This window comes from Mobula birostris, chromosome 11 (assembly GCF_030028105.1).
Source record: "Mobula birostris isolate sMobBir1 chromosome 11, sMobBir1.hap1, whole genome shotgun sequence".
In the NCBI taxonomy this organism is placed as follows: Eukaryota; Metazoa; Chordata; class Chondrichthyes; order Myliobatiformes; family Myliobatidae; genus Mobula; species Mobula birostris.
Genome location: NC_092380.1, coordinates 109,781,741 through 109,809,265, shown reverse-complemented (window position 1 = coordinate 109,809,265; position 27,525 = coordinate 109,781,741). Strand labels below are relative to the sequence as shown.

The 27,525-nt window shown below is 45.6% G+C and overlaps 1 protein-coding gene across 2 annotated transcripts in view; it reads left to right on the top strand.

Annotated features, from left to right (window-relative positions):
* The first annotated feature begins 5,144 nt into the window (after positions 1-5,144).
* The window catches only part of mapk8ip1b (mitogen-activated protein kinase 8 interacting protein 1b), a 143,157-nt gene continuing 120,776 nt past the window's right edge, over positions 5,145-27,525 (top strand). For both annotated transcript variants that reach the window (XM_072273205.1, XM_072273203.1), the window contains exon 1: positions 5,145-5,225. In XM_072273205.1, coding sequence (XP_072129306.1) covers positions 5,146-5,225 — 80 coding nt within the window. In that variant the 5' untranslated portion in view covers position 5,145. The remainder of the gene's footprint in view (positions 5,226-27,525) is intronic.

Sequence of the window (27,525 nt, the reverse complement as noted above, 5' to 3'; positions counted from 1 at the left end):
ATGGGCTAACTAAGTATCAAGTCTAATCGAACAGTGTTCTATAAAGGGGAGTGCAGGCGTCTAAGGTTTTATTCAGCTTGAGACTGTATAGAGTCTGCACTCTGTTCTGTTGGCTACACACTCTCTTTCACTCACCTGAACTGGATGTCCTCTGGTCTTGGCCACTGCTGCCCCTGGGAAAAAGGCGTTGGCTGTCCACACTACCCTTCTTTGTTGTGGGACCTGGATTTAAAGTTGGCCCGGAAAGAGGAGGGTTGCTTTTGTGATGGGAACGTTGTGACCAGTGGTGCCCCACAGGGAACAGTGCTGGGACTCTGAAGGCTGATTTATACTTGTGCGTACTAGCTTACATCGTTGTGAGCTTGTGCATTGGTGTGTCTGCATCACTCTGCAATTCGGGCACATACACGCATGAGCACATCACGTATTCGCACGTCACGCACGCGCACACACCTGCCCGTGCAAGGCTTCATGGTCATGGTAGTCTTTCTCGGGGTAAACAAGAAGCGAGCGCCTTTTTTCGTAAAAGCAAAATGTGTCCTCCATAATTTCGGAGGTCTGTAAAGTTTTATGGAAAGCATTGCAGCCAGAGTTCTTCCCCTGCCCTTCAGTCGCCCAATGGGAAGCTATTGCGGCGTAGGAGGAAATGCGATGCTACCAAGCGGACCAATCACAGTTGTTGCAGTCTGCGTTGCCGCGATGCATAGTTACATTTTGGGAGAGGCGCGCGTCAGGCTACGGCGTGGGGATCCGCGTAAGCTCTGTGTAGGGTTCATGGCTACGCCGTACCTACGGCGTTGATTTGATGCACAAATATAAATCAGCCTTAACTCTCACCACCACAACGGGTCCACAGCAGATGCAATCTCATTCGCTCTCCACTTGGCCTTGGATCACCTGGACAACAGCAATACCTACATGAGGCTACTGTTTATTGATTACAGCTTAGTGTTCAACACCACCATCCCCTCCGTACTAATCAACAAGCATCTGGTATGGACCATTGTGACTGCACATGATTAGAAAAAGCTGCAGAGGGTTGTAAACTCAAACAGCTCCACCATGGGCACTAGCCTTCCCCCCCACTGAGGACTTCACAAAGGTGTTGGCGCGTGGCCAAGTGGTTAAGGCATCGGTCTAGTGATCTGAAGGTCGCTAGTTCAAGCCTCAGCTGAGGCAGCGTGTTGTGTCCTTGAGCAAGGCACTTAACCCCACATTGCTCTGCGATGACACCGGTGCCAAGCTGTATGGGTCCTAATGCCCTTCCCTTGGAAACATCAGTGGTGTGGAGAGGGGAGACTTGCAGCATGGGCAACTGCCGGTCTTCCACATAACCTTGCCCAGGCCTGCGCCCTGGAAACCTTCCAAGGCGCAAATCCATGGTCTCACGAGACTAACGGATGCCTATAAAAATGCCTCAAAAAGGAGCATCCATTATTAAGAACCCCCATCACCCAGGACTTGCCTCTTCTCATTGCTGCCATCAGGGAGGAGGCACAGGAACCTGAAGACACACACTCAACGTTTTAAGAACAGCTTCTTCCCCGCTGCCATCAGCTTTCTGAACAATGAACCCATGTACACTACCTCACTATTTTCTGCTCTCGTTTCAATGCACTACTTATGTAATTTTGTAAACGTATTTCTTATTATGATTTAAACTCTATTACAAGTGTTGCCTGTACTTCTGCCACAGAACAGCAAATATCAAGACATCTGTCAGGGATTCTGATTCTGATTCAAAACCTGGGCCTCCCTCTGCAGCTGTTTCCTTGACTTCCTCACTGGGAGACTACAGTCAGTGTGGGTCAGAAGTAGCAGCTCCTGCTCACTGACAATCAACTCCGGCCACCTCTAAGACACGTACTCAGCCAACTGCACCCACAACTGTGTGGCTGGACACAGCTGGCAGTACAGGAGCTACGTGGGCTTATCTCCCAAGGATCAAGGATGGAGGATCAACTTTAGTCACCAATTACATTTAAATGACGGGGTGGAGATACGTTACTACCGAAAGAGATGTAAGGCACTTCTTCCCTCCACTAGCCTGCAGGTCACCCTTGGGCAAGGTGTGGCACCCCATTCAGGGTCACAAGAAGCCACGGGAGCAGGTGGTGGATGATCACATGAGCAGCCGGTGCACATCGCAAGTCCTGGTTCTGTAACTGCTGACGCCAGGCAGACAATCTCTGAAGGGAATTGTTAATGGCTGAGGTCGCCCACCTTGTGAAGACACTGCCCAGAAGAAGGCAATGGCAAACCACTTTTTGTAGAAAAAATTGCCAGCAACAATCATGGTGAAAAACCCATAACTGCACACGTCATACGACATGGCATATAATGATGATGATAACACTTACATGTATTAGCAACTTCTTGTGGTGTGTTGTTGCAACAAAAAAGAATATCATTCAACACTTATAAAGAATAAAGAATAGAACATAGAACATAGAATAATACAGCACAGTACAGGCCCTTCGGCCCACAATGTTGTGTCGATGCTCAAATCCTGCCTCCCATATAACCCCTCCCACCTTAAATTCCTCCATATACCTGTCTAGTAGTCTCTTAAACTTCACTAGTGTATCTGCCTCCACCACTGACTCAGGCAGTGCATTCCATGCACCAACCACTCTCTGAGTAAAAAACCTTCCTCTAATATCCCCCTTGAACTTCCCACCCCTTACCTTAAAGCCATGTCCTCTTGTATTGAGCAGTGGTGCCCTGGGGAAGAGGCGCTGGCTATCCACTCTATCTATTCCTCTTAATATCTTGTACACCTCTATCATGTCTCCTTTCATCCTCCTTCTCTCCAAAGAATGATATAATATCTCTTTTCATAGGACAAACATTCATCACCAGACTGACCTGGTGAGGAGGTTTTTGAACAAACCATTAGTCCAAACCCTCAAACTTTCTCACTGGGAGATTGGGATTAAAGTACAATGAGCCAGAAGGAGAGAGTGGACAACTCGGATTGTTCTCTCTGGAGCGGCGGAGGCTGAGTGGAGATCTGATGGAGGTTCATAAGATTTTGAGAGGCAGAGATAGAGTAGAGAGGGAGTACCTTTACCTAGGGGTTGAAATGTCTAATACCAGGGTGCATGTGTTTCAGGTGAGAGGGGGTAACTTCAAAGGAGATGTGAGGGGCAAGTTGTTTCATACAGAGGTGGAGGTGTCTGGAATGCACTGCCTGGGATGGTGGTAGAGGCAGGTACGTTAGGGTCTTTTAAGAGATGTTTAGATAGGTACAGGAATATGAGGAAAATGGAAGAATATGGACATTATGTAGGCAGAAGATATTAGTTTAGTTGGGTAATTTGATTACTAATTTAATTGGCTCGGCACAACATAGTGGGCTGAAGGGCCTGTTCCTGTGCAGTATTGTTCTTGTTTCTATGTCTTACCCTCCCTTCCAGTTCACTCCACTCTACACACCATCCCTGTTACAGGGGTTCCCAGCCTGGGGTCCACAGACTCTTTGCTTCATGGTATTGGTCCATGGCATACAAAAGTTTGGGAAGCCCTGGTTTAGATGTAACCACCTTAGGTGAGAGTAGTGGTCAATGTTGCAATACAAAGGAGACACGGGAGACTGAAGATGCTGGAATCTGGAGGGAAATTTAGTAAACAAACTGCAGGAACTCAGGGAGTCAGGCAGCATCAGTGGAGGGAAATGGACAGGTCAAGATTTCACATTAACGTCATTCCACACAAAACATTCAACGTGAAACTTCAGTTGTGTTCTGTGTTATTCTGCTGAACATCGTGGACAAGCTCTGTTGGAGCCTGCATGTGTGTCGACACTTGTGGGCTGCCCCCAGCACATCATTAGGTGCGTTGGTTGTTAACACAAATGACACATTTTGCTGTAAATTTCAATGTACATGGGATAAATAAATCTGAAGACAGTTCCTTAGTGTAATCCGTTGGACTCTTGACCTCACAATCTAAATCATTATGATCTGGCACTTTATCGTTTACCTGCACTGCACTTTTTTTTATAACTGTTACACTTTATTCTGCAATTGTTATTGCTTGACCTTTTTCCACCTCAGTGCACTTTCTAATGATGCACTGTGTAATGATCTGATCTGTATGAACAGTACGCAAGACAAGCTTTATTCTGTATCTCAGTACAAGTGACAATAATTAACCAATTCCATTTCCAATCTGGGATACACTTCCCCCCTTGTCTCCTTATACTGGTCATTTCCCCTTTCATCTTACAGTCCAGGTGAAGGGTCTCAACCTGAAACGTTGACTGTCCATTTCACTCCATGGACGCTGCCTGACACAATGAGTTCCACCATCACTGTGTTGCTCATTTGTGCTAACTCACATCCCGAGCATAGTGCTAAGTGGTTCAAATTCAAGTTTAATTGTCATTCAACCATAGATAAATACAGCCAAATGAAACAGTGTTCCTCTGGGGCCAAGTGGCAAAACATACACAGCTCAATTCAAAATACCAAACCCCCCAAAAAAAAGCATAGTCACTCAAAAAAACATAAGCCATGAGAAGTGATGTCCTGAGTGTAGTTGAAGCATTAGGTCAAATTTCATCCCTTTGCTAGAGTGACAGTGCCAGCTCTATTTGGTCATCTCCACTTGACCTCCTGACATCAATAGGTCAACCTATACTCCTTCACCATTGGTCCATCTCCAATGTCTTCCACAGGCATTTGTCACCCATTCTCTATTATCTTGCCTTCATCTTATTTATTCCAATATTCTGTAAATACAGATATGAATATGTTTATAGATTTTTAAAAAATCCATTGATACCCAATGATTTCTGTCAGAAACATCCCGGGGGAGTTGGCAGCATCACAGACTGATGCCGGCTTTGCGAGGATCCCAGGAGTTCGTGGAGCAGGGCGGCGGGGGAGGTCTTCCAGCGCTGCCTGCCTGGGTGTGACCCGACCACGTCGTATTACGGTGGAACACATCACACACTTTGGAAAAGCCCTGCACCGGCAGGGGAGGTGGGCGAGGAAGGGGGTCTGGGGGGCGGGAGGGGGACGAAGGAGGACCCGCTGATGGAGAGAAGCGGGGAGCCGGCGATGATGTGGGCTCGGGGGCTACACTCCGGGCTGACGCAGTGAAGGAGCTCGGTATCTCTTCGGCGGCAGGAATGAAGGGATGGCGGATATGGACTCCATAAATTCCCCGCCCGCCTCCCCCTTCCTGGGGCTGCGCATCACCTCGCCGGGAAACTGCAGGTAAACCCGGCGTCTCGCTGTTACTCGAGCCCGACCTCAATCAGAAGCAGCTTTGCCCAGAATGGTCCAGAAAGAATATCTGTTTAACCGAGAAAGATGCCAGGGGCGTGGGGGTGTCGCACCTGCCTCTCCCCTCTCGCATCTTCACTCACTCTACCTTGGAAATAATTGGGGCGTTTATTTTTTTAAATATAATTTCTTTTTACGGTTGTTTTCTGTGCAACTTATGTTTTGCAATCACGTTATCTGCCGGGAGAGAGAATTCAGGGCGTGGGCTGCTATCTGGGAAGGGAAACCAGGCGAGGGTGAGATTTAATTACCCAGTTAAGAGGCGGTCAGACCTCTCGCTGAAACCGCAGCAGTGTGTTTTTTTAAATGTTGCAGGAATATTGTATTTATATTAATTATTGTTATTTTGACGTGTTGAACTAACCTGCAGCTGTGATGTTTGCGTTGATCGAGAGGTGGGAGCTCCTGATCTCGGGGTGTGTGTCACATACTCAGCATCGAGCCGGCATGTTTAACCCTTTGAGGGAAAGGTTGCTTTGGGTTGAGACATGAGCTTTATTTGTCACATGGACATTCAGTGGCCACTTTACTAGGGACAGGAGTAGAGCCTAGTGGGGTCTGCTGCTGTAGTCTGTCTGCTTCATGGTCTGACGTTGTGTTGAGCGTTCAGAGATGCTCTTCTGCCCACCACTGTTGTAACTGGTGGTTACAGACACCTTCCTGTCAGCTTGAACCAGTCTGGCCATTCTCCTCTGACCTCTCTCATTAACGAGGCGTTTTCACCCACAGAACTGGCGCTCACATGATGTGTTTTTTTTTGCTTTTTACATCATTTTCTAGAGGTGAAAATCCCAGGAGATCAGCAGCGTCTGAGATACACAAACCACCCAGTCTGACATCAACACCCACGATCAAAGTCACTTAGTTCACATTTCTTCCCCATTCTGATGTTTGGTCTGAACAACTGAACCTCTTCTTCTATTTCCGGCTGTTTAAACGCATCTAGGCATATTACAGCCCTCCGCAGGATGTATAATTAATTATAGAACTTCAAGGAACTCAAATACAACCTAGTCTCGCATATAAACTGAATAATTAGACTCTTAAATCAGATGTTGATTCTTTTGATGGCCAAACAAAGATTTAATAGAAAACCAGAATAAATTTAAGCCAGATAGCCTCTTGAACAACATGCTTCTTTCAATTTTGTATCGATTACAGCTCAGCAAAACATGCTGGACAGTCTCTGGACTACCACAGTCACATAATCCAGTAGGATGTTTAACTGAACCTCTTGACCATGTCAGCATGCTTTTATGCACTGAGTTGCTGCCACATGATTGGCTGTTTAGATATTTGCATTTACGAGCAGTACCTAATAACAGAATGTGAACTGTAAAGTGGCTGTTGAGTGTACAGTGAAATGCATCATTTGTGTCACTGACCAACACAGTCCAAGGACATGCTGGAGACAGCCCGCGAGTGTCGCCAAGCTTCCGGCGCCACTATAGCATGCCCACAATTTACTAACTCTAACCTGTCTTTGGACTGTGGGAGGAAACCGGAGCACCTGGAGGAAACCTGCGTGGCCACAGGGAAAACATATAACGGGGGTGAACCTGGGCCATCAATGCTGTGAAAACCATGCCTTGCTGCCCACAACAGATTTGTGATATCACACAGACACTCTGCGTGTCCACTCAGGTGGATGGGAGAGGTTAGAGTCATGGGATTATACAGCCATATAGCAGGGAAACGGGCCCTTTGGCCCACAGTGTCTGTACTATCCACCATCCAACCACTGACGCTTGCCCTGCATTAATATTCAACACAAGAAAATCTGCAGATGCTGGAAATCCAAAACAACACACACAGAATGCTGGAGGAACTCAGCAGACCAGGCAGCAACAATAGAAGAGTAGAACAGTCAACATTTCGGGCTAAGACCCTTCATTTATTATTAAGGCATCTTGCGAGACCATGGATCTGTGCCTGGAAAGTCTTCACTCTCCAGGGCGCAGGCCTGGGCAAGGTTGTATGGAAGACCAGCAGTTGCCCATGCTGCGTCTCCCCTCTCCACGACACCAATGTTGTCCAAGGGAAGGGCATTAGGACCCATACAGCTTGGCACCGGTGTCATTGCAGAGCAATGTATGATTAAGTGTCTTGCTCAAGGACACAACACGTTGCCTCAGCTGGGGCTCAAACTCACGACCTTCAGGTCGCTAGTCCAATGCCTTAACCACTTGGCCACGTGCCCATTCATCAGGACAAGAAAAAAAGATGAGGAGTAAGAAGGTGGGGGGAAGGGAGGAAAAAGTACGAGGTGGTAGATGATGGGTGAAACCAGGAGAGGGGGAGGGGTGAAGTAAAGAGCTGGGAAGTTGATAGGTGAAAGAGATAAAGGGCTGGAGAAAGGGGAATCTGATAGAGGACAGAAGACCATGGAAGAAGGGAAAGGAGAGGAGCACCACAAGGAGGTACCTTTTATCTCTTTCTCCAGTCAACTTCCCAGCTGTTTACTTCACCCCTTCCCCTCTCCTGGTTTCACCCATCACCTTGTGCTTCTTCCTCACCCCCCCACCTTCGTACTCTAATTTCACTGCTTCCTTTCCAGTCCTTAAGAAGGATCTTGGCCTGAAACGTTGACTGTTTACTCTTTTCCAAAGATGCTACTTGACCTGCTGAGTTCCTCCAGCATTTTGTGTGGGTCGCTCTGTATTAATTCTGTTCTGTCCAATTCCTCCCCCCCGAAAAACACACACACATGCACACTTCCATCAACACACTCCCTAGATTCTGTCACTCACCTGCACTCTACAAGGGCAGTTCACAGTCAGTAATTCATCTACCGACCCACCGGTTAGTGAGGTAGGGGAGGAATCTGGAGTAACGGGGGGGGGGGGGCGGGGGACCCATGCCTGCAACATCACCGTCACAGGGAAAACGTGCAAATCCCACACAGGCAGCAGCTGAGGGTCCAGAGGCTGATCACAGGAATGATCCTGGGAATGAGAGGGTTACTGCATGAGGAACATTTGACGGCCCTGGACCTGTACTCTATGGAGTCGGCTTTCCCAACCTGGGGCCTGTGGACCCCTTGCTCAGTGGTATTGGTCCATGGCGTAAGGAAGGTTGGGAACCTCTGATGTAGAGTTTAGAAGAATGAAGGGCAATTATATTAAAACCTATTGAATATTGAAAGTCCTAGATGAGTGGATGTAGAGAGGATATTTCCTACAGTGGGGGAATCTGATCCTTGATCCTAGACAGAGTCTCAGAACAGAAAAGTGCCCCTTTAGAACAGATATGAGGGGGAATTTCTTTAGCCAGAGGGTGGTGAATCTGTGGAATTCATTGCCACAGATGGCTGTGAAGGCCAAGTCATCGGGTATATTTAAAGCAGAGCAACACACACACAATACTGGAGGAACTCAGCTGTCCAGCCAGCATCTACGGAAAGGAGTCAATGTTTCGGGCTCTGACTCTTAATCTGGACTACAGTGGGAGGTTGATAGATTCTTGATTAGTCAGGGCATCAAAGGTTGTGGGGAGAAGGCGAGAGAATGGGGTCGAGAGTGATGATAAATCAGCCATGATGGAATGGTGGAGTAGACTCGATGGACCGAATGGCCTAATTCTGCTCCTGTGTCTAACTCGGATTGCTGGAGATGGTAGATTGCAGCATTGTCCACTGCTCAGGAGCCACTCCAGTGACAAAACAATCTCACAACCCCAATGACTGAAAATATTTTTAGTGATGGGGGCTTGCTGTACACAAATAGGCTGGCAACGTTTTCTAAAAGAAAAATTTTATAACTCCAAAGCATTTCTCAGGAATTTAAGTGCTTTGAGAGGTTATAAGGATGTTAGTGGCTCTGTAGCAAGCAAGGATTGCCGAGCTGTCGTTTGAATGACCTCTGGATTAGACAGATTCTGTTACATTTTCTAGGACTCTTCCTGTTTCATTTGGATGGTGTCATGTGTCGAAGGGTCTGTGTTATACTGTTCTTCATTCTGTGGAGCCACAGGAGAATGCAGATGCAGGAAATCTGGAGAAGCATACACAAAAGTCTTCTCCCTTTTTTTTTCTCCACTCTTGATGAAGGGTCTCAGCTTGAACCTTCGACGGTTTATTCATCTCCGTAGGTGCTGCCTGACCTGCTCAGTTGCTCCAGCATTTTGCATGTGTTAGCTGGAGGAACTCAGCAGGTCAGGCAGCATCTGTGGAGGGAAATGGACGGTCGGCGTTTCGAATTGAGACCCTTCATTTGGACTGACGTGAATCCAGATGAAGGGTCTTAAACCTGAAACGTTCACCTCCCTCCACAGATGCTGCCTGACCCGCTGGATTCCTCCATCATTTGTATATTTTATTTAGCGGTACAGTGGGCAGCAGGCCCTTGCGGCTGAACAAGCCACACTGCTGAGCAACCCATTTATTCAACCCTAGCCTAATCATGGGACAATAAACTACCAACCGGCATGTCTTCGGAATGTGGAGGAAACCGGAGCACCCAGAGGAAATCTATGTAATCACTGGGAGAGCGTTCAAGCTCCTTACAGAGGAAGCTGGAATTGAACTCTGAATTCTGACACCCCGGCCTGTAATAGCATTGCAATAACCGCTGCAGTACCATGGCAGCTGGTTTTGAATGTTACGATGTGTTTTATGAGTCACTTTCTGTTATTCCATCCCTTTGCGTTTCTGCTCCAAGATATTGTGCCCTGTTGAGTTTTTCAGTTGAGGTGGTGTGTGCTGTTCCATCTGGTTGTCAGTATGAGCTCTGGCTGGCTTGTGAAAGACAGTTGGAATTTTCCTTACATGCATTAGGCAGTTTTTCAATCTAGATTTCTCCTGCCCTGCAATTCAGGAATCATGAAACAGTACAGGACAAGAACAGGCTCTTTGGTCCATGATGCTAATCGAGACTAATCTCACAGTCCCTATCCCACATTCCTTGCCCATTCATGGGCCTGCCTAAATGCCTTTTAAACACTTAAATGCCTCTTAACTCTCCTGTATTAACCTCACTGCCATTTGTGGATGTACATTTTACTGATGAAGTCTCTATAATCTCTTCCTGAAACCTGTTCTCCCCGTTAACTTTGTCAGGTTTCTGAAATGTATATTTATGGTCTTCTGCTGTAGCCCATCTCCTTCATGGTTTGACATGTTGGTCATCCAGGAAGCTCTTCTGCACGTCACTGTTGTAATGCGTGGTTATTTGAGTGACTGTCACCTTCCTGTCAGTTTGAACCGGTCTGGCCTCTCTCACTAACAAGGCATTTTCACCCACAGAGCTGCCACTCACTGGATGTTTTTTGTTTATCGCACCATTCTCTGTAAACTCTAGAGACTGTTGTGCATGAAAATCCCAGGAGATCAGCAGTTTCTGAGATTCTGAGCACCAACAATCATTCCATGGTCAAAGTCACTTAAATCACATTTCTTCCCCATTCTGAATAACAACTGAACCTCTTGACCATGTCTGCATGCTTTTATGTATTGAGTTGCTGGTACATGATTGGCTAATTAGTTATTTGCATTAATGAGCAGATGTACAGTGTGTCTAATAAAGAGGCCGCTGAGCGTATGCCAATATGGTTAATGTTTCACTCTTTCTAAAATACTAACATCGCAGGTAGTGGTTCGAGGAATCGATTCATGTATTTCAATGTGGAAATAACAAAGTGCTGGTCCCAAAATATTGTGTAAATTCCTGGAAAATTAGATTCGACCTTGGCTTCTTGGGAGAAGTCAGAGAATGCTAGTAGATGGTTACCCCCTCTGACTGGAGGCCTGTGACTAGTGGTGTACCACAGGGATCAGTACTGGGTCCGTTATTGTTTGTCATCTATATTAATGATCTGGATGATGATGTGGCAGACCAGATCAGCAAATTTTCAGATGACACCTAGATTAGGAGTGGAGTGGACAGCGAGGAAGACTATCAAAGCTGGCAGTGGGATCTGGACCAGCTGGAAAAACGGGCTGAAAAATGGCAGATGGAATTTAGTGCAGACAACTGTGAGGTATTGCACTTTGGGTGGACAAACCAGGGTAGGGCTTACATGGTGAGCGATAGGGCACTGAGGAGTGCAGAAAATGGAGGGATCTGGAAATACAGATCCATAATTCCTTGAAAGTGACGCCACAAGGTTGGTAGGGTTGTAAAGTGAGCTTTTGGCCTTTGGTCAGTAGCTAAGGAAGATATCAATAGACGATTCCAGATCATGACAACTTTGCTACTGAGAGATTCTAACAGAGAAGAAAGTCAGCAAAGCTCTCTACATAATAAATCATAGAGCAGCCGAAATGAATGAACTTTGTCGAGAGCTCCGATCCCTGGCTAAACAATACCGGGGGTGGGGGCAGGTGAAAAGGAGAAACCACTATCTGCCGAGCTCTGTAACGTCCTGTAAGATTACGGGACTGCGCAGGGCAGGATGGCATGGAAGACGAGAGAGAGAGAGAAAACAAAAAATGAACCAGTAAATGTGCTGCCATTATTGAGAAACCCTACGGATTTGCCAAGCAGCTGCTAGGACATGAGCGTAGTGGGCACCTCATATGCTCCAAATAATAGATGGATCTGCATCTGCAGAACTCCCTCAGTGACTCAGAGAGGGAGCTAGAGCCAGGAGGCCATAGCACCCTAGCAAACCCTGCTCCTGCTGTGGTTGAGTTCAATGGCAAGGAGCCTGGCTGTAAGGAGATCCACGGAGTAGCCAGAACAGCCAGAGCTAATTCTGATCCTGGTCCCAGCGGAGTATCCTACAAGGTGTACAAGCACTGCCCGAAGCTCTTCCAGCTACTTTGGAAATTTCTTTGGGTTATCTAGCGTAGGGGTTAGGTCATGGTCCAGTGGAGGTGTGCAGAGGGAGTATGGATCCCCAGAGAGGAGAACTCCAAGGACATTGAACATTTATATTCACCTTGCTGCTCAGTGTGGAAGGGAAGATCTTTTTCAGTGTGGTTTCCCATCACCTGACTGCGTTTCTCCTCAAAAAATAGCTACATTGATACATCTGTACAGAAAGGAGGAATTCCCAGAGTGCCAGGGTGCCCGGAACACACTAGTGTGGTTTTCCAGCTGATCAGGGAGACCTGGTTGTACCATGGCTAGACCTTGCCAAATCATTATGACACAAGCTGGTGGAGATTGCACTGAAGTGATTTCATGTGCCGAGGAAGATAAAGGACAGCATTCTGGACTACTGGGAGAACTTCAGAGAGTCTCCTCAGGAATGACCACGTTGGGCTGGCACAGGCCCGAGAAGGGTATTATAATCAATATACAACCTCAGTGATCTTCTCCTCTCTGACAATGAATATGGTGGTTAAGGCAGCTGAAGCGGAGTGTAGAGGCCCTCTACGACAGGCGTGCAGCAGCGCCCAATCAGAGCCTTCATGGATGATCTCACGGTTTCAACTACATCAGTCAAAGGCAGCAGATGGATCCTCCAGGAGCTAAGGAGGCTCGTCACATGGGCAAGGATGAGCTTTAAGCCAGAGGAATCCAGGGCTCTGGAATTAAAGAAAGGCAGACTCACAGACGTCCCATTTCTCCTTGGATGGTATTGCTATCCCATCTGCCTTATAAGAAACCAGTCAAGAGCCTAGCGAAGGTGTTTGGCTGCATCCAAAGAGATTCAGCTGCCATCCAGAAGACCACCAAGGAGTTAGAAATCTGGCTGTCCAGTGTGGACATGTCAGGCCTACCTGGCAAGTTCAAGGCTTAGATCTACCAAGATGGCATCTTCCCTGTAATCCTCTGGCCTGTGCTGGTATATGATGTACCCATGTCAACAGTTGAGACTCTTGAAAGAAAGATCAATGGCTACCTTCAAAGACAGCTGGGCCTCCCACGTAGCCTGAGCAACATTGCTCTGTGTGGGAAGAGGAATAAACTGTGGCTTCCTCTCAGCAACTTGTACGAGGACTTCCTAGTTTCCCCATACAAGAGAATTGCTGCTGTACAGACATTCCAGCGGCCCCAAAGTCTCATCAGCAGGCATTGAGATCTATAAGGGCAGGGAATGGGAGGCCTGGGATGCAGTGGATAGTTGAGTCACATCTGAGGCATAGGGATTTGGTAGGGGACAGAGGTGTCAGGTCAGGCTGGGTTGGGCAGCTTCCCTTCAACCTGTTTCGACAGGGCCTAGGGCAGGGACAGACACAAACTGCGAGCAGCTGTAGGGGAAGTGGGTACCACCAGGATGGAAGAGTGGTAGTATCCAAGCAGGGAGCTTGGACAGGTGGGAGGGCGCGCTGAAGTGGAAGATCTCCTGGTCGAACATCTGGCAGGTAGAACCCCAGCACATCAAGTTCATGATCCAGGCTGTGAACGATGTCCTAACTAGTCCAGCAAACCTTTTTGCTTAGGGGCAAAGCGAGGCACCAACATTTCCTTTCTGGCCTGGCAGAGGGACCCTGGAACAACCTTCCTCAGCAGCTGCCCAAAAGCCGTGGGAGAAGGCTGCTAGAGCTGATGCTTGACTGGGTGCTGAAGGCAGTGTCAGAAAGTATTTCCTCAGCCATTAACAACAGTAAGCTCCTCTGTCAACCCAGAAAGCAGTGTCAGCCCAGATCTCCAGCACGCTTGCTTGCCATAGTGTCTGACTGACAATTGAAGGTTGACCTTGGCAAGCAATTAAAGTTCCCTGACTTCATTGCATCATGTTCACTGAGTCCTGACTTAGTCATTCTGTCAGAACTCCCGAAGCAGTTAGAACTGACAGAGCCTTGGAAGGACTGGATTGAGGAGGCGTTTGAGTGTAAGAGAGCCAAATACCTGGAGCTGGTGGAGCAGTACCAGAGTGAGAGGTGGTGGGTATGTTGCGAGCTGATAGAGGTTGGGTGTTGAGGCTTTGCTGGCTGCTGGCTCTGCTAAACCAACTCTCTCCTTGGCATTATGGAGGCTGCAAAGAAAAGATCCATCAAGGCTGTCACAGAGGATCCTGAGCGAGTGTCCAGATAGCAATGGATCGAGAGGCGGATGCGGAGGTGGACTAATGCTGCTGCGACACAAGCCAGGGCCTGATCAACTCTGTCCAGGTCACCTTGGCGAGGTTTGCCTGATGTCTAAAAAGCCTGGAACACCCGATGACCCCAGGTTGCATCACGATGACGTGTCCCAGTGCATCCTCGGATGTATCTCAGCATCTTTGTAAATCGAAGTATTGAGTATAGGAGTTGGGATGTTATGTTGAAATTGTATAAGATGTTGGTGAGGCCAAATTTGGAGTACCGTGTCCAGTTTTGGTCACCAACCTACAGAAAAGATGTCAATAAGGTTGTAAGCATGCAAAGAAAATTTGGAAGGATATTGCCAGGTCTTAGGGTCCTGAGTGTTAGGGAGAGGTTGAAGAGGTTAAGACTTTATTCCCTAGAGCACAATTGATAGAGGTATACAAAATTATGAGGGGTATAGATAGGTTAAATGCAAGCTGGCTTTTTCCACTGAGGTTGGGTGTGAGTCAAACTTGAGACCATGGATTAAGGGTGAAAGGTGAAATGTTCAAGGGGAACAGGAGGGAAAACCTTTTCAATCAGAGGGTCATGTGAGTGTTGTGACGGGATCCTGAATTATCCCTTATGAACTGTGCTTTTAAAAAGAGAGAGAGAGAGAGCTGCACAGCACAAACACCTTGTTATTAAGAGAGAGAGTGACGAAGACTGCTCACAGTTTGTTTGGAATTTCTGTAAGGACACTGCCAGCTTCCGAGTTCCTACAGAGAGAGAAGGGAGGAGCTACTTGATGGATGGCTGGTGTTCGGCATGCTGAGGTAAATGGGTCAGCTGATAGACAGACAGACACATGATTCTGGACACTGGATGAGCTTGTTGTGCCCCCAGAAAGGTGGGTTTTTGGAGGATCGATCAGGAGAATCGATCAGTGGCTCTCGCAGTGTGGAAAAGGTGTGACTGGTGGGAAGGTATTAGTGTGACCAACCCTCGCCTGGGTTGATAACTCCACCACAGAAAACTGTCCCCTTGTTGTGGTCACATTCGGTGACTTCTAAAGGATTTCGGGAAGAATCGACGGCATCTGCATAGTCGAACAACCACAACATCTCCCTCTCTCCATCACTACCACGAACTGAACTGAACTTTACTCATCACTGTAAGACTGTATCCATTTACCCCTAGGCTTGAAGAAGCTTGGTTTATATACATAATCATTGCTAACCTGTTTGATATATCTGAATTTTATTACTGTATTGCATAGTTACTAATAAATGAGTATTAGTTAACAGCAATACCAGATTCCAAGGTGTTTTCCATTTCTGCTGGTTCTTTAACCCATCACAGGGTACGTGACAGTGTAGAACAAGCTGCCAGAGAAAGTTGTGGATGAGCGTTCGATTTCAACCTTTAAGAGAAATTTGGAGAGGTACATGGATGGGAGGGTATGGAGGTCGATGGGGCTAGGCAGATAATCGTTTGGCATGGACTAGATGGGCCGAGGGGCCTGTTTCTGTGCTGTAGTGCTCTGTAACTCTCTGCATGAGCTATAAGGAGAGGTGGGATAAACTTGGGCTTTTCTCTCTGGAACACAAGAGGCTGAAGGAAGACCTGGTAGAGGGTTATAAAATTACGAGAGGCATAGATAGTCTGAATCTTTTTTTTTCCCAGGCAATAGATGTGAAACATCAGAGGACATAGGACTAAGGTACATGACGGAGGGCAAAGGTCGGGCCGATTTCGCACTGTGGCTGTGAGACTGTACCAGCTGCTGAGCTTCATGTCTGTGAGCTTCGCAGCAATTTGCCCCACTGATATGATGAACTGAGACCGAGGCATTGGGCTGTCCGGGGGTTTGGATCTGAGGGCTCACTCTGGTTCAGAATGCTGTTGCTCGCTTCCATTGTTTACATGATTTGTGCTCTCGTTCTCTGTGCATCAGGTGTTGGTCTTTCTTTAACTGGGTTCTTTAGGGTTTCTTGCTTTGTGGCTGCCTGTAAGCAGACAAATCTCAAGGTTGTATAATTTATACACTCTTAGATAATAAATGTTCTTTGAATCTTTGAAAGAAAGTGTAAAGGAGATATGTGGGTAATTTACTTTACAGAGTGGGTAGCTGCCAGGGTGGTGGGAGAAGCAGATATGATAGCTGTTTAAGAGGCTTTTAGATAGGAATTTCAATATGAAGAGGATATGAGACCACAAAACATAGGGGCAGAATTAGGTCAGTCAGCCCATTGAGTCTGCTGTGCCATTCAATCATGGCTGATTTACTTTCCCTCTCAACCCCATTCACCAACCTTTTCCCCATAACCTTCGACACCCTTAACCTATCAACCTCCTCTTTAAATGTATCCAGTGACTTGGCCTCATGGATTATGTAGAGGCAGAAATTTAATTTGGCTCGGTGTTCATCACAGGCATTGTGGGCTGAAGGGCCTGTTCTTGTGCTGTACTCTACTTTGCTCAATGGTGAGAAATTTAATCAAATATCTTCCTGTTTCTGCCTTGTCGGACTCTGTGACTGTAACAAATGCAGCAAAATAATATTGTAGAACGGAGATACCTCGGGGTACAGGTACGTAGTTCCTGTGAGATTAGTAACATCGAGTTGTAAAGAAAGTGTCTAGCAAGTGTGCCTTCATTTGTCAGGATATTGAGTTCAGATTCTTTTCTTCTTCTTTCTCTTTTAAGCCCACCACCTCTCCCGGGGTGTAGGCTACCAACAGCAACTTTCCAGAGTCCTCTGTCTGGACCAGTCTTTCCAGTTGTTGCCAAATGGAGCCCATCTTCGAGGACCCTTCCTCTCCCAGGGATGAGGTCTTTGGAGCTTCTGTTGGTGTTTCTGTAGCTCTGGGTTTTTACAGGACAGGGTTGCTGGCCCCGAGCTCAATCCTCCTCCTTTGAGAGTCGTGATTGGCACTGTCCATGACGGAGTTGAGTACAGGACCGGTTCAGATTCATTTCTTTATCACAACTATATTGAAGCATGCAGTGAAATGCGTTATTTACATTAACAACCAACACAGCCGAGGATGTGCTGGGGGCAGCCCACAAGTGTCACCACACATTCCAGCGCCAACATAGCATGCCCGCAATGTTCAGCACAAGCAGTAACGACAACAGAATAAAACAAGACAACTGCAAAACAAATCCCTTTCCAACCCTCCTAACCGCTCACGAACATAGACCTCCAACGCCAGGACAGGGTACCTCCGCCCCAAAACCAGTCCTTGGCTCCAGACTCTCTGGCCCAGACTGCTTGACTTGTAGTAATCGGCCTCCAACCCCCAGGGGTTGGAACATCATGTTACAGCTGTATGAGCAACACACACAAAATGCTGGAAGAACTCAGCAGGCCAGGCAGCAACTATAGAAAAAGTACAATCGACGTTTTGGCCCAAGACCCTTCGAAGGGTATGTCCTGGGAGCTGAGGGGCCTGAGTAGTGGATGCCGCTGCCTCGAGGCACTGCCTTTTAAAGATGTCCTCAATGGTGAGGACGTTTGTGCCCCTGAAGGAGCTGGCTGAGTTTATAACCCTCTGCAGTTGTTGTGATTAGAAAAGAAAGTTGGAACAAATAGTTCCGTTTCAGGTGGGGTGTGGGGGGGGGGGAGAACTGTTGCTACTTGTAATAACCAAGAGGGGGGCCATTTGGCCCTTTTGATCCATGCTGGCTCTTTGGCAGGCAATCTCGTGAGTCCTATTCTCCTCCTCCCTATTTCCCAGTAAGCTCTGCAGATTATTCACTCTCATTCACTCCCCTTGACTCTCCTCCATTTGCCGACACAGAGGTTTGTCTAACTCACCATCACATCCTTGTGAGGGGGGAGGAGACCAGCACCATGGTCATGGAGAGCCTGCAAACTCCATCTGGACTGCACTGGAGGTGAGGATCAAACTTGCATTGCTGGAGTTGCAAGATAGCTGTGCTGTGTGATGCATTACCCCGATGGCCAGTGTGGCCCCTCTCTACTTGCATCTTACACTTGCTCACTGGCCTTCCAAAGCTATCCATTGACAAACCTCAACTCATTCAGCACACGGCTGCCAGGCGGGTAACTAAAACCAGAATGAGGAAACATATCACTCCCATCCCAACTGCTCTGCATTGGCTTCCTGTATCCCTTTAAAGTTCCCTTACTTGTTTTTAAAGCTCTCAATGCTCTGGGACCAGAGTACATCACAGAAGCATTTTTGTTTTGTAATCCTGCTCAAGCTCTCAGGTCATCGTCTGCTGGTCTCTTAAATTTGAATAATCTCCCTCAAAAATAATTGAACTATGCTCCTAAATTGTGGAACTCAATACCTAAAAGTGTAAGTGACGCAGACCAGTTGACACTTCTGAACACCAACTCAAAGCTTATTTATTTATCTTTGCATTTAACTAGCGTCATTTTGTCTTTTACTTTCATGTTTGTACTTTATCCCATTGTAAAGCACTTTGAATTATATAATCTGTATGAAAAGTGCTCTCCAAATAAGTTGTTGTTGTTATTATTATTGTTCCTTCATTTAAAAATGTGAGCTAACCCCTGAAGCGCAGCAGCTAGCGTGATGCTATTACAGCTCGCAGTTCAGGGTTCACTTCCTGCGCTGTTCTGTAAGGAGTCTCTGTCCGGCCTCCCTGTGGAATGCATGGGTTTCCTCCCACAGTCCAGAGATGTACCGCGTGGGTTAATTGGTCATTGTAAATTGTCTGCGGATTAGGTTGGGGTTAACTGGGCTGGTCGGGTTGCTGCAGAGGCATGGCTCGAAGGGCAGAAGGACCTACTCCGCGCTGTATTGCGAAGTAAATATTCTAACTAGCTGCCGCAAACCTGGGTTTAAAACTGAGTTGTGTGGAAGATGTTTAAGAGATGTAAGTGTGCACGAGAGCTGTGGATGGAGTATATCGGGATGAATGGGGCATTATTTCCCCTGCAGTTCAGATTAAGTCTCATTTATTTGTCTCCTCTATATCAAAACGTACAGTGAAATGTGTTGTTTGTGTTGGGCAGTAGCCCACAAAGTACCCAGGACATCTTTAGGAAGCGGTGTCTCGGAAAGGCAGCGTCCATTATTAAGGACCTCCAGCACCCAGGGTATGCCCTTTTCTCACTGTTACCATCAGGTAGGAGGTACAGAAGCCTGAAGGCTCACACTCAGCGATTCAGGAACAGCTTCTTCCCCTCTGCCATCCGATTCCTAAATGGACATTGAAGCTTTGGACACTACCTCACTTTTTTTTAATATACAGTATTTCTGCACATTTTAAAAAAATCTGTTCAATATGTGTAATTGATTTACTTGTTTATTATTATGTTTTATTTTATTTATTTTTTTTCTCTCTGTTAGATTACGTATTGCATTGAACTGCTGCTGCTAAGTTAACAAATTTCATGTCACATGCTGGTGATAATAAACCTGATTCTGATTCTGAACAAACAGTGCGATCATCACGCATTCATGTGCTGACAAAGTGTACCCACAATGCTTGGCAGAACAACAACAGCAAAACAAGCCCCTCTTCCTCAACGCCTGCAGACCCGACCTTCCCGAATTATCACTGGCTTTAGACTCTGGAGCATTCTTACCACCAGCTCCTGCCCCAGACCCTTCATTTCACTGGGTATATTGAAAGTGGAGGTTGATGGGTTCTTGATTAGTAAGGCACCAAAGGTTACAGGGAGAAGGCAGGAGAATAGGATTGAGGGGGATAATAAACCATGGTGGAATGACAGAGCATACTCGATGGGCTGAGTGGTCTAATTCTGCTCCTATATCCAATGGTCTATTCACTTACTGTCCCTGACCTCTCATGCCTGTCCTAAAACCCTAACTTGACCCCCACAACTCCCCGTGATGTTCACAAAACCAGCCCTGCAACCCTAAGAAAGTGATGTAGGTCTGAGCCATGATCTGGACAGGCAGCGCAGCTCGGAAACATCTTGACCAGATAGTGGATGAGTGGAATATTATTTAGAAGGACAATGATTGATTTTGGGTGGCAGGGTAGAGATACGTCTTTACCAAGGGAGGTGTAATGTGCTCCTTCCATCTGCTAGCCTGCAGGTCACCCTTGGGCAAGGTGTAGCACTTGCTTAGCCCCCCGATCAGGGTCATGCGAAGCCATGGGAACAGGTGGTGGATGGTCGTATCAGCAGCTGGTGTATATCACAAGTCCTGGTTATGTGACCCCTGATACCAGGCAGACAATCTCTGAAGAGTATTGATAATGGCTGGGGCCACCCTTCTTCTAAAGACACTGTCCAGAAGAAGGCAATGGCAAACCACTTCGTAGAAATATTTGCTGAGAGCAAGCATGGTCAAAGACTAAGGTGACCCACATCATACAACACAGCACGTAATGATGATGAATGATTGTTTGGTTAATGTTGAGGTAGACCCTGTGACTTCCTGAACAAGTTATGAGAATGGAATTTACAGCTACCGAAAACACTCAGAGAAGCAAGTAGGATGTTAGTCTTCACTAACGAATGAAGAGAGCCCATGATCCTTGAACACTCACGACAAAAGCAAAGGGGTACACCATGGTGATATTGGCGGTGAACATTCAGCCGCAGAAAGGGAGAGCAGCTTCATTTCCTGTGAATCTACATCACTGATGATCTATCCTGGCCCAACAGATTGACACCATTATAAAGAAGGCACAATGGTGGGCACATTTCATCAGAAGGTTGAGGAGACTTGATGTGACACTAAAGACTCTCACAAATTTATACGGATGTACCATGGAGGGCATTCCAACTGGTTACACTACTTTCTTAGTTTAATTTTTAAAATGTATTTCTTATTGTAATTTATAGTTTTTTAAATTATGTATTGCAATGTACTGCTGCCAAAGAACAGTACAGGCATACGTCACAACATATGCCAGTGACATTAAACCTGATTCTGATTCTGATAAAAGCCTCTCCGTTTCGACATTGGCGCCGCCTCTCCCATACTATGTCTCAGGCTCCACCCACACTACGCCGGATAATTTTGAAAACAAAGCTTTTTCTCTTCGTTTTGATCCTCTGTCCACATTGAAACGGCATTTTCACCCCCCGAAAACAGAGCTTTTCTAAAACACTCTCCAGAGTGTTTAAATTTGAAAATGATTGTTGCGTGTTGTAGTGTAGACGGGGTAAATGGAGATATTTAAAAACGCTGTCATGACAACACCACAACAACAATGCCTTTTCTGCTTCTGCTTGGTACTGCGCAAGCACTGCCGGACGGCTGTTATAACGCGCAGTCGGTGTGAACGGTGTGAGAGTTAAATTGTAAAGTGAGCTTTTTTGACTATTTAAAAACGCTGTCACGACGAGCCGGAATAGATGGCCGCAGCGCGGCATTTCGTTGTTTTCTTGAATGCAACCCCCCACACAACCTAACAATTTCAGAACAGACGGCAACGAGACTGAAGCCAGAAGAGTTAGAAATGTACTCACCAAATACTTTGACCCATAGCTTACTGAATAAGTATACTCACTTTGCCCTGTTTTCTGTCCTTGCTTGTATGAAGGTGGTTTACCTATTTATGCAAATACTTCTCTGACAATGGATGTGTAACAGCCTAATGTAACATTGTATGGAAATACAAGATAACACTGATGCAGACATGTTTTACACATTTAACAAGGTGCTTTATTAATGCAACAGAGTTAGTCAGTTTTTCAATGTTCGTCGTCAGCCAGGTCATACTGTCCGTGAACTCCCTGTCGGTTGCCTCCATACGCTCCAGTATTTGTTGTTTTTTAGTTTTAAGTCCTCCTGTGTGAGAGCCAACAGCAATTCCTTTAAAGTTTTTCTAGTCTGTAACTGGACAAATGAGCATCAAGTATACCGTTTCCTCTTTGCTTGTTTTCTGTTGGTCCTGCGCATGGGGAGGAGATTCACTCAAATATCTGTTCTAATGTGGACGGAGATATTTTGAAAAACGCTTGGTGTGGATGCCTGTCGTTTTTACTTGAAACCGGCATTTTCAAAATTATCCGGTCTAGTGTGGAATAGCCTCAGCTGGCAGTGCTCGGGGTAATGGTGAGGATACACTGTGTTTCATTGTTCCCTCTAACTACAGAAGGAATCAGCCTTGGGGGAATTTAAATGTTTGCTGCGATGAGGAGATTGAGCTAGGAACAAAGACTGTGTTTTGTGGCATTTACATGGGGTGCATTGTTATGTGCACAGGAAATATTGCGCTTTCTTGTTTACCTGAGCTGCACTTTCTCTATCCTGTTTCACTTTATTCTGTACTCTCAGAATCAGGTTTATCGTCACTGACAGGTGTTGTGAAATTTGTTGTATTACAGCAGCAGTACAGTCTGATACATTTTAAAAAAACAGTACAAAGTAGAATTTAAAGAAAGTAGGGCAAAAAAGTGAGGTAGTGTCCATGGGTTTATGATTCATTCATAAAACTGATGGTAGAGGGGAAGAATCTGTTCCTAAGTCACTGAGTGTGTGTTTTAAGTCTCCTGTACCTCCTCACTAATGGTAGTAATGAGAAAAGAGGATGGAGAAGGTCCTTAATGTTGGATACCACCCTCTTAAGGCATCGCCATTCAAAGACGTTCTCAATGGTGGGGAGACTGAAGTTCAAAGTAAATTTATTATCAAAGCACATATCAAAAATATTAAAGCTAGAGCCCATAATGGAGCTTTCCTATTAGATTCCTCCTTCTGCAGCCCTTTACCTTTGCTACCTGTCTGGCTTCACCTGTCACCTTCTAGTTATCCTCCTTCACTCCCCCACCCCACCCTTATACTCTGGCATCTACCCGCTTCCTTTTCAGTCCTGATGAAGGGTCTCGGCCTGAAATGTCACCTGTTGATTTATTTCCATAGATCCTGCCTGGCCTGCCGAGTTCTTCCAGCACTTTGTGTGGCTGATTTGGATTTTCAGCATCTGCAGAATCTCTTGTGTTTATGAGTTTCCAACCAGCATCAGTCGCGTGCTCTTGTGTGGCCATTAGACATTACACGGTGCTCAGAGTGAACCATTTTAAAATAGTGTCATTTGCATGTACTTATGTTCAAAAAGCAGTGATTTTTGTCACTGATAGTTGGCGAGATGTAAGGCAATTCAGAACTAATTTGTTCTCTGCGGTGGCATACACTGAGTGGATTCAGAATCACGTTTAATATCACTGGCATATTTCATGAAATTTGTCAACTTAGCAGCAGTATAATACAATACATGATAATAGAAAAAATGAATTATGGTAAGTGTGTATATATATATATATATATATATATATATTAAATAGTTGAATTTAATAATAATAGCACAAAAGCAGAACTAGTTAAAAGAGTGAGGTAGTGTCCAAGGGTTCAATGTCCATTTAGGAATCAGATGGCAGAGGGGAAGAAGTTGTTCCTGAATCACTGAGTGTGTGTCCTCAAGCTTATGTACCTCCTTCCTGGGGATAACAATGAGAAGAGGGCATGTTCTGGGTGATGGGGGTCCTTAATAATGGACACTGCCTTTCTGAGACACCTGTCCTTGAAGATTTTTTTGGATACTATGGAGGTTAGTAACCAAAATGGAGCAGACTAATTTTACAAAAAGTTTTACAAAAAGACCCCCATCACCCAGAACATGCCCTCTTCTCATTGTTATCCCCAGGAAGGAGGTACATAAGCTTGAAGACACACACTCAGTGATTCAGGAACAACTTCTTCCCCTCTGCCATCTGAGACTGTGATGTAACCTGTTAGAATGCTCTTCACAGTACATTTGTAGAAATTTTTAGGTAACAAACCAAATTTCCTCAAACCCCTAATGAAATATAGTTGCAATCTTACCTTCTTTATAGCTGCTTTGAAGTGTTAGAACCAGGTTAGGTCCTCAGAGATATTGACATCCAAGAACTTGAAATTGCTCACTCTCTCTATGAGGATTGTTCCCTTGTCTTGCCCTTCCTGAAGTTCACAATCAGCTCTTTGGTCTTACCGACATTGAGTGCAAGGTTGTTGCTATGACAACATTCAAGCTAGCTGGTATATTTTGCTCCTGTACACTCTGTCATCTCCATCTGAGATTCTGCCAACAGTGGTTGTATCATCAGTAAAATTTATTGAGGGCATTTGTGTTATGCCTAGCCACACAGTCATGGGTATAGAGAGAGGAGAGCATTGCGTTGAACACATGTCCTTGAGGTGCACCAGTGTTGATTATCAGTGAGGAGATGTTATTACCAATCCACACAGATTGTGGTCTTCTGGTTAAGAAGTCAAGAATCTAGTTGTAGTGGGAGGTACAGAGGCCCAGTTTCTGTAGTGTTTTGATCAGGACTGTGGGAATGATGGTGTTAAACAGTGGGTTATAGTCAATGAACAGCATCCTGACATAGCTATTTATATCGTCCAGGTGATCTAAGGCCACGTGAAGAGCCATTAAAGTTGCGTCTGCTGTAGATCTATTCCTCTGTTGATAACCATTAAGAACCAGCACACAGTTTTGTGGAACTGTAGTAGTATTAGTAATGTTCTAATTATGTATTTCAATTAAATACAAATTTTGTTACTCAATTAAACTTCAGGTTTTTTTTGTACCTTTTTAATTATTTCTATGAAACTTCAGGCAGCCACTTATTTGGGCTGAAATGTGCTGGTTCTGATGTGTCTTGTACAACTTCAAAACAACATCCCAACTCCTGTACTCAACACGTTGATTTAGGAAGGGCAACGTGCCAAAAGCTTTCTTTACGACCCTATCTACCTGTGATGCTACTTTCAAGGAATTATGGATCTGAATGCCAGATCTTGATTAGTATGGACCCCAAAGGTTACAGGGAGAATGTAGGGTTGAAAGCGAAGGTAAATCAGCTATGATCAAATTGTTGAGCAGACTCAATGGGCCGAATGGCTTACTTACGCTCCTGTTTCTTGTGGTCTTGTATTGTGAAAGAGCCAGCACAAGGTGGAGAACTGTGGAGAGGGTGCAGAGATGGTTCAATAGACAGTAGATGCAGGAGTAGGCCATTCAGCCCTTCGAGCCAGCACCGCCATTCACTGTGATCATGGCTGGTCATCCACAATCAGTATCCAGTTCCTGCCTTATCCCCATAACCTTTGATTCCGCTATCTTTAAGAGCTCTATCCATCTCTTTCTGGAAAGCATCCAGAGACTTGGCCTCCACTGCCTTCTGGGGCAGAGCATTCCACATATCCACCACTCCCTGGGTGAAGAAGTTTTTCCTCAACTCCGTTCTAAATGGCCTACCCCTTATTCTTAAATTGTGGCCTTTGGTTCTGGACTCACCCATCAGCGGGAACATGCTTCAGCGTGTCCAATCCCTTAATGATCTTATATGTTTCAATGGGATCCCCTCTCATCCTTCTAAATTCCAGTGTATACAAGTTCACCAGGATACTGCCTGGATTAGAGGGTGTGGGGTATAAGGTTAAGGTTGAACAAACTTGGGTTGTTCTCTCTATAGTGTTGGAGGCTGAAAGGAGAACTGATAGAGGTTTCTAAAATCATAAGAGGCACAGATAGGGTAGACAGTGAGAATTCTTCCCACGGTGTAGAAATATCAGTCACCCGAGGACATAATTTTAAAGGTTGTTGGGGGGGGGGGGAATTGAAAGCAATCTGAGAGGCAAGTTTTTTTTACACAAGGAGTAGTAGATGCCTAGGGTGGGCTACCAGGAGTAGTAGTGGAGGCAGGTGGAATTACGAGGCTTTTAGATAGTCACAACAATTTAAAGAGAATAGAAGGATATGGAAGGATACAATAGGGTCTTTTAAGAGACTGAGATAAGTACATGGAGCTTAGAAAAACAGAGGACTTTGCGACAGGGAAATTCTAGGCAATTTCTAGAGTGGGTTACATGGTCGGCACAACATTGTGGGCCGAAGAACCTGTAATGTGCTGTAGATTTCCATGTTTCTATGGCTTATATGCAGGAGGAGGATACTTGGTGAAAATTGCAATCAAGATGATGAAAGGAGACCTAACAGAGATGGGCACATGGATGATAGAAAAATGGAGAGCTACATAGGAGGGAAAGATTAGATTGATCTTAAGAGTGGGTTAAAAGGTCAACACAACTTCGTGGGCTGTAGGGTCCAAACTGTGTTGTCACTGATTGATGTTCTGTGGCCTATACACTTCCATGTTCTGTGTTTATCAGCTCAATGTCAGAGTGGCCTCTTTTAATTTTACATGGTTTTATGCAATCAAGGATCAACTTTATTCACCATATACATTTACATGTATTGGGAATTTGTGTTGGTGCAACATGCAACAAACAAAAACAACATTTAACAATTATAAAGAATTATATAAAAATAAAATTAGTTATGGATATGAAATGAAATGTGCATAAATACATGATTAAGGTCCTTGGCCCAAAACATCGGGGCTTTGTATTCCTCTCCACAGATGCTGCCTGACCTGCTGAGTTCCTCTGGCATTTTGTGTGTGTTGCTCTGGATTTCCAGCATCTGCAAAATCTCTTGTGTTTGTGGTGTACAAAGTTATGAGTGGTATAGAGAGAGCAAATGCAAGCAGGCTTTTTCCACTGAGATTGGGTGAGGCTAGAACTAGAGGTCATGGGTTGAGAGTCAAAGGGGAATATGAGGTGTTCCCCTCAGAGAGTGGTGGGTGTGTGGAACGAGCTGCCAGGCCAAGTAGAGGATTTGGGTTCAATTTTAAAACGTAAGTGAAATTTAGCTAAGTATATAGAAAACTCATACTCTCTGGAAAGATTGAGGGGAGTAAACCTAGAGGAAGATCTCAGCTTATGTACATCAAAAGCATAGCCAGGTGGCTACACATCGAGAAAATGGAAGTCATCCAAAAAACGAAGGATAGATCTATATGGAAAACCGTGGTCACCAAAGTCCGCATCCGATATGGTACTGAGACAGACAGACAGACATATAGACTATGGGTATGGAAGGCTATGGTCCAGGTGTAGGTTGATGGTTGTAGGCAGAATAATAGCTTGGCATAGACTAGATGGGTCAAAGGACCTGTTTCTGTGCTGTAGTGTACTATAACTCTGACTATGACCTATCAATCTCCACTTTAAATATACCCAATGACTTTGGCCTGATGAAAGGTCTCATCCCAAAATGCCAACTGTTTATTCATTTCCATGGATGCTGCCTGACCTGCTGAGTTCCTCCAGCATGTTGTGCGTGTTGCTCTGGATTTCCACCATCTGCAGAATCTCTTGTGTTCCTGTCAATCAGTGTTGCCTTGGCAACCGCGACGTTGCTCAGAACAAACAATAATAGCAAGTGAAATTTTGCCGGGCTAATTTCGGTATCGCTTATTTATTTTGTCTTGTCTCTGAGGGGTCAGGGATGCTGAGTCTA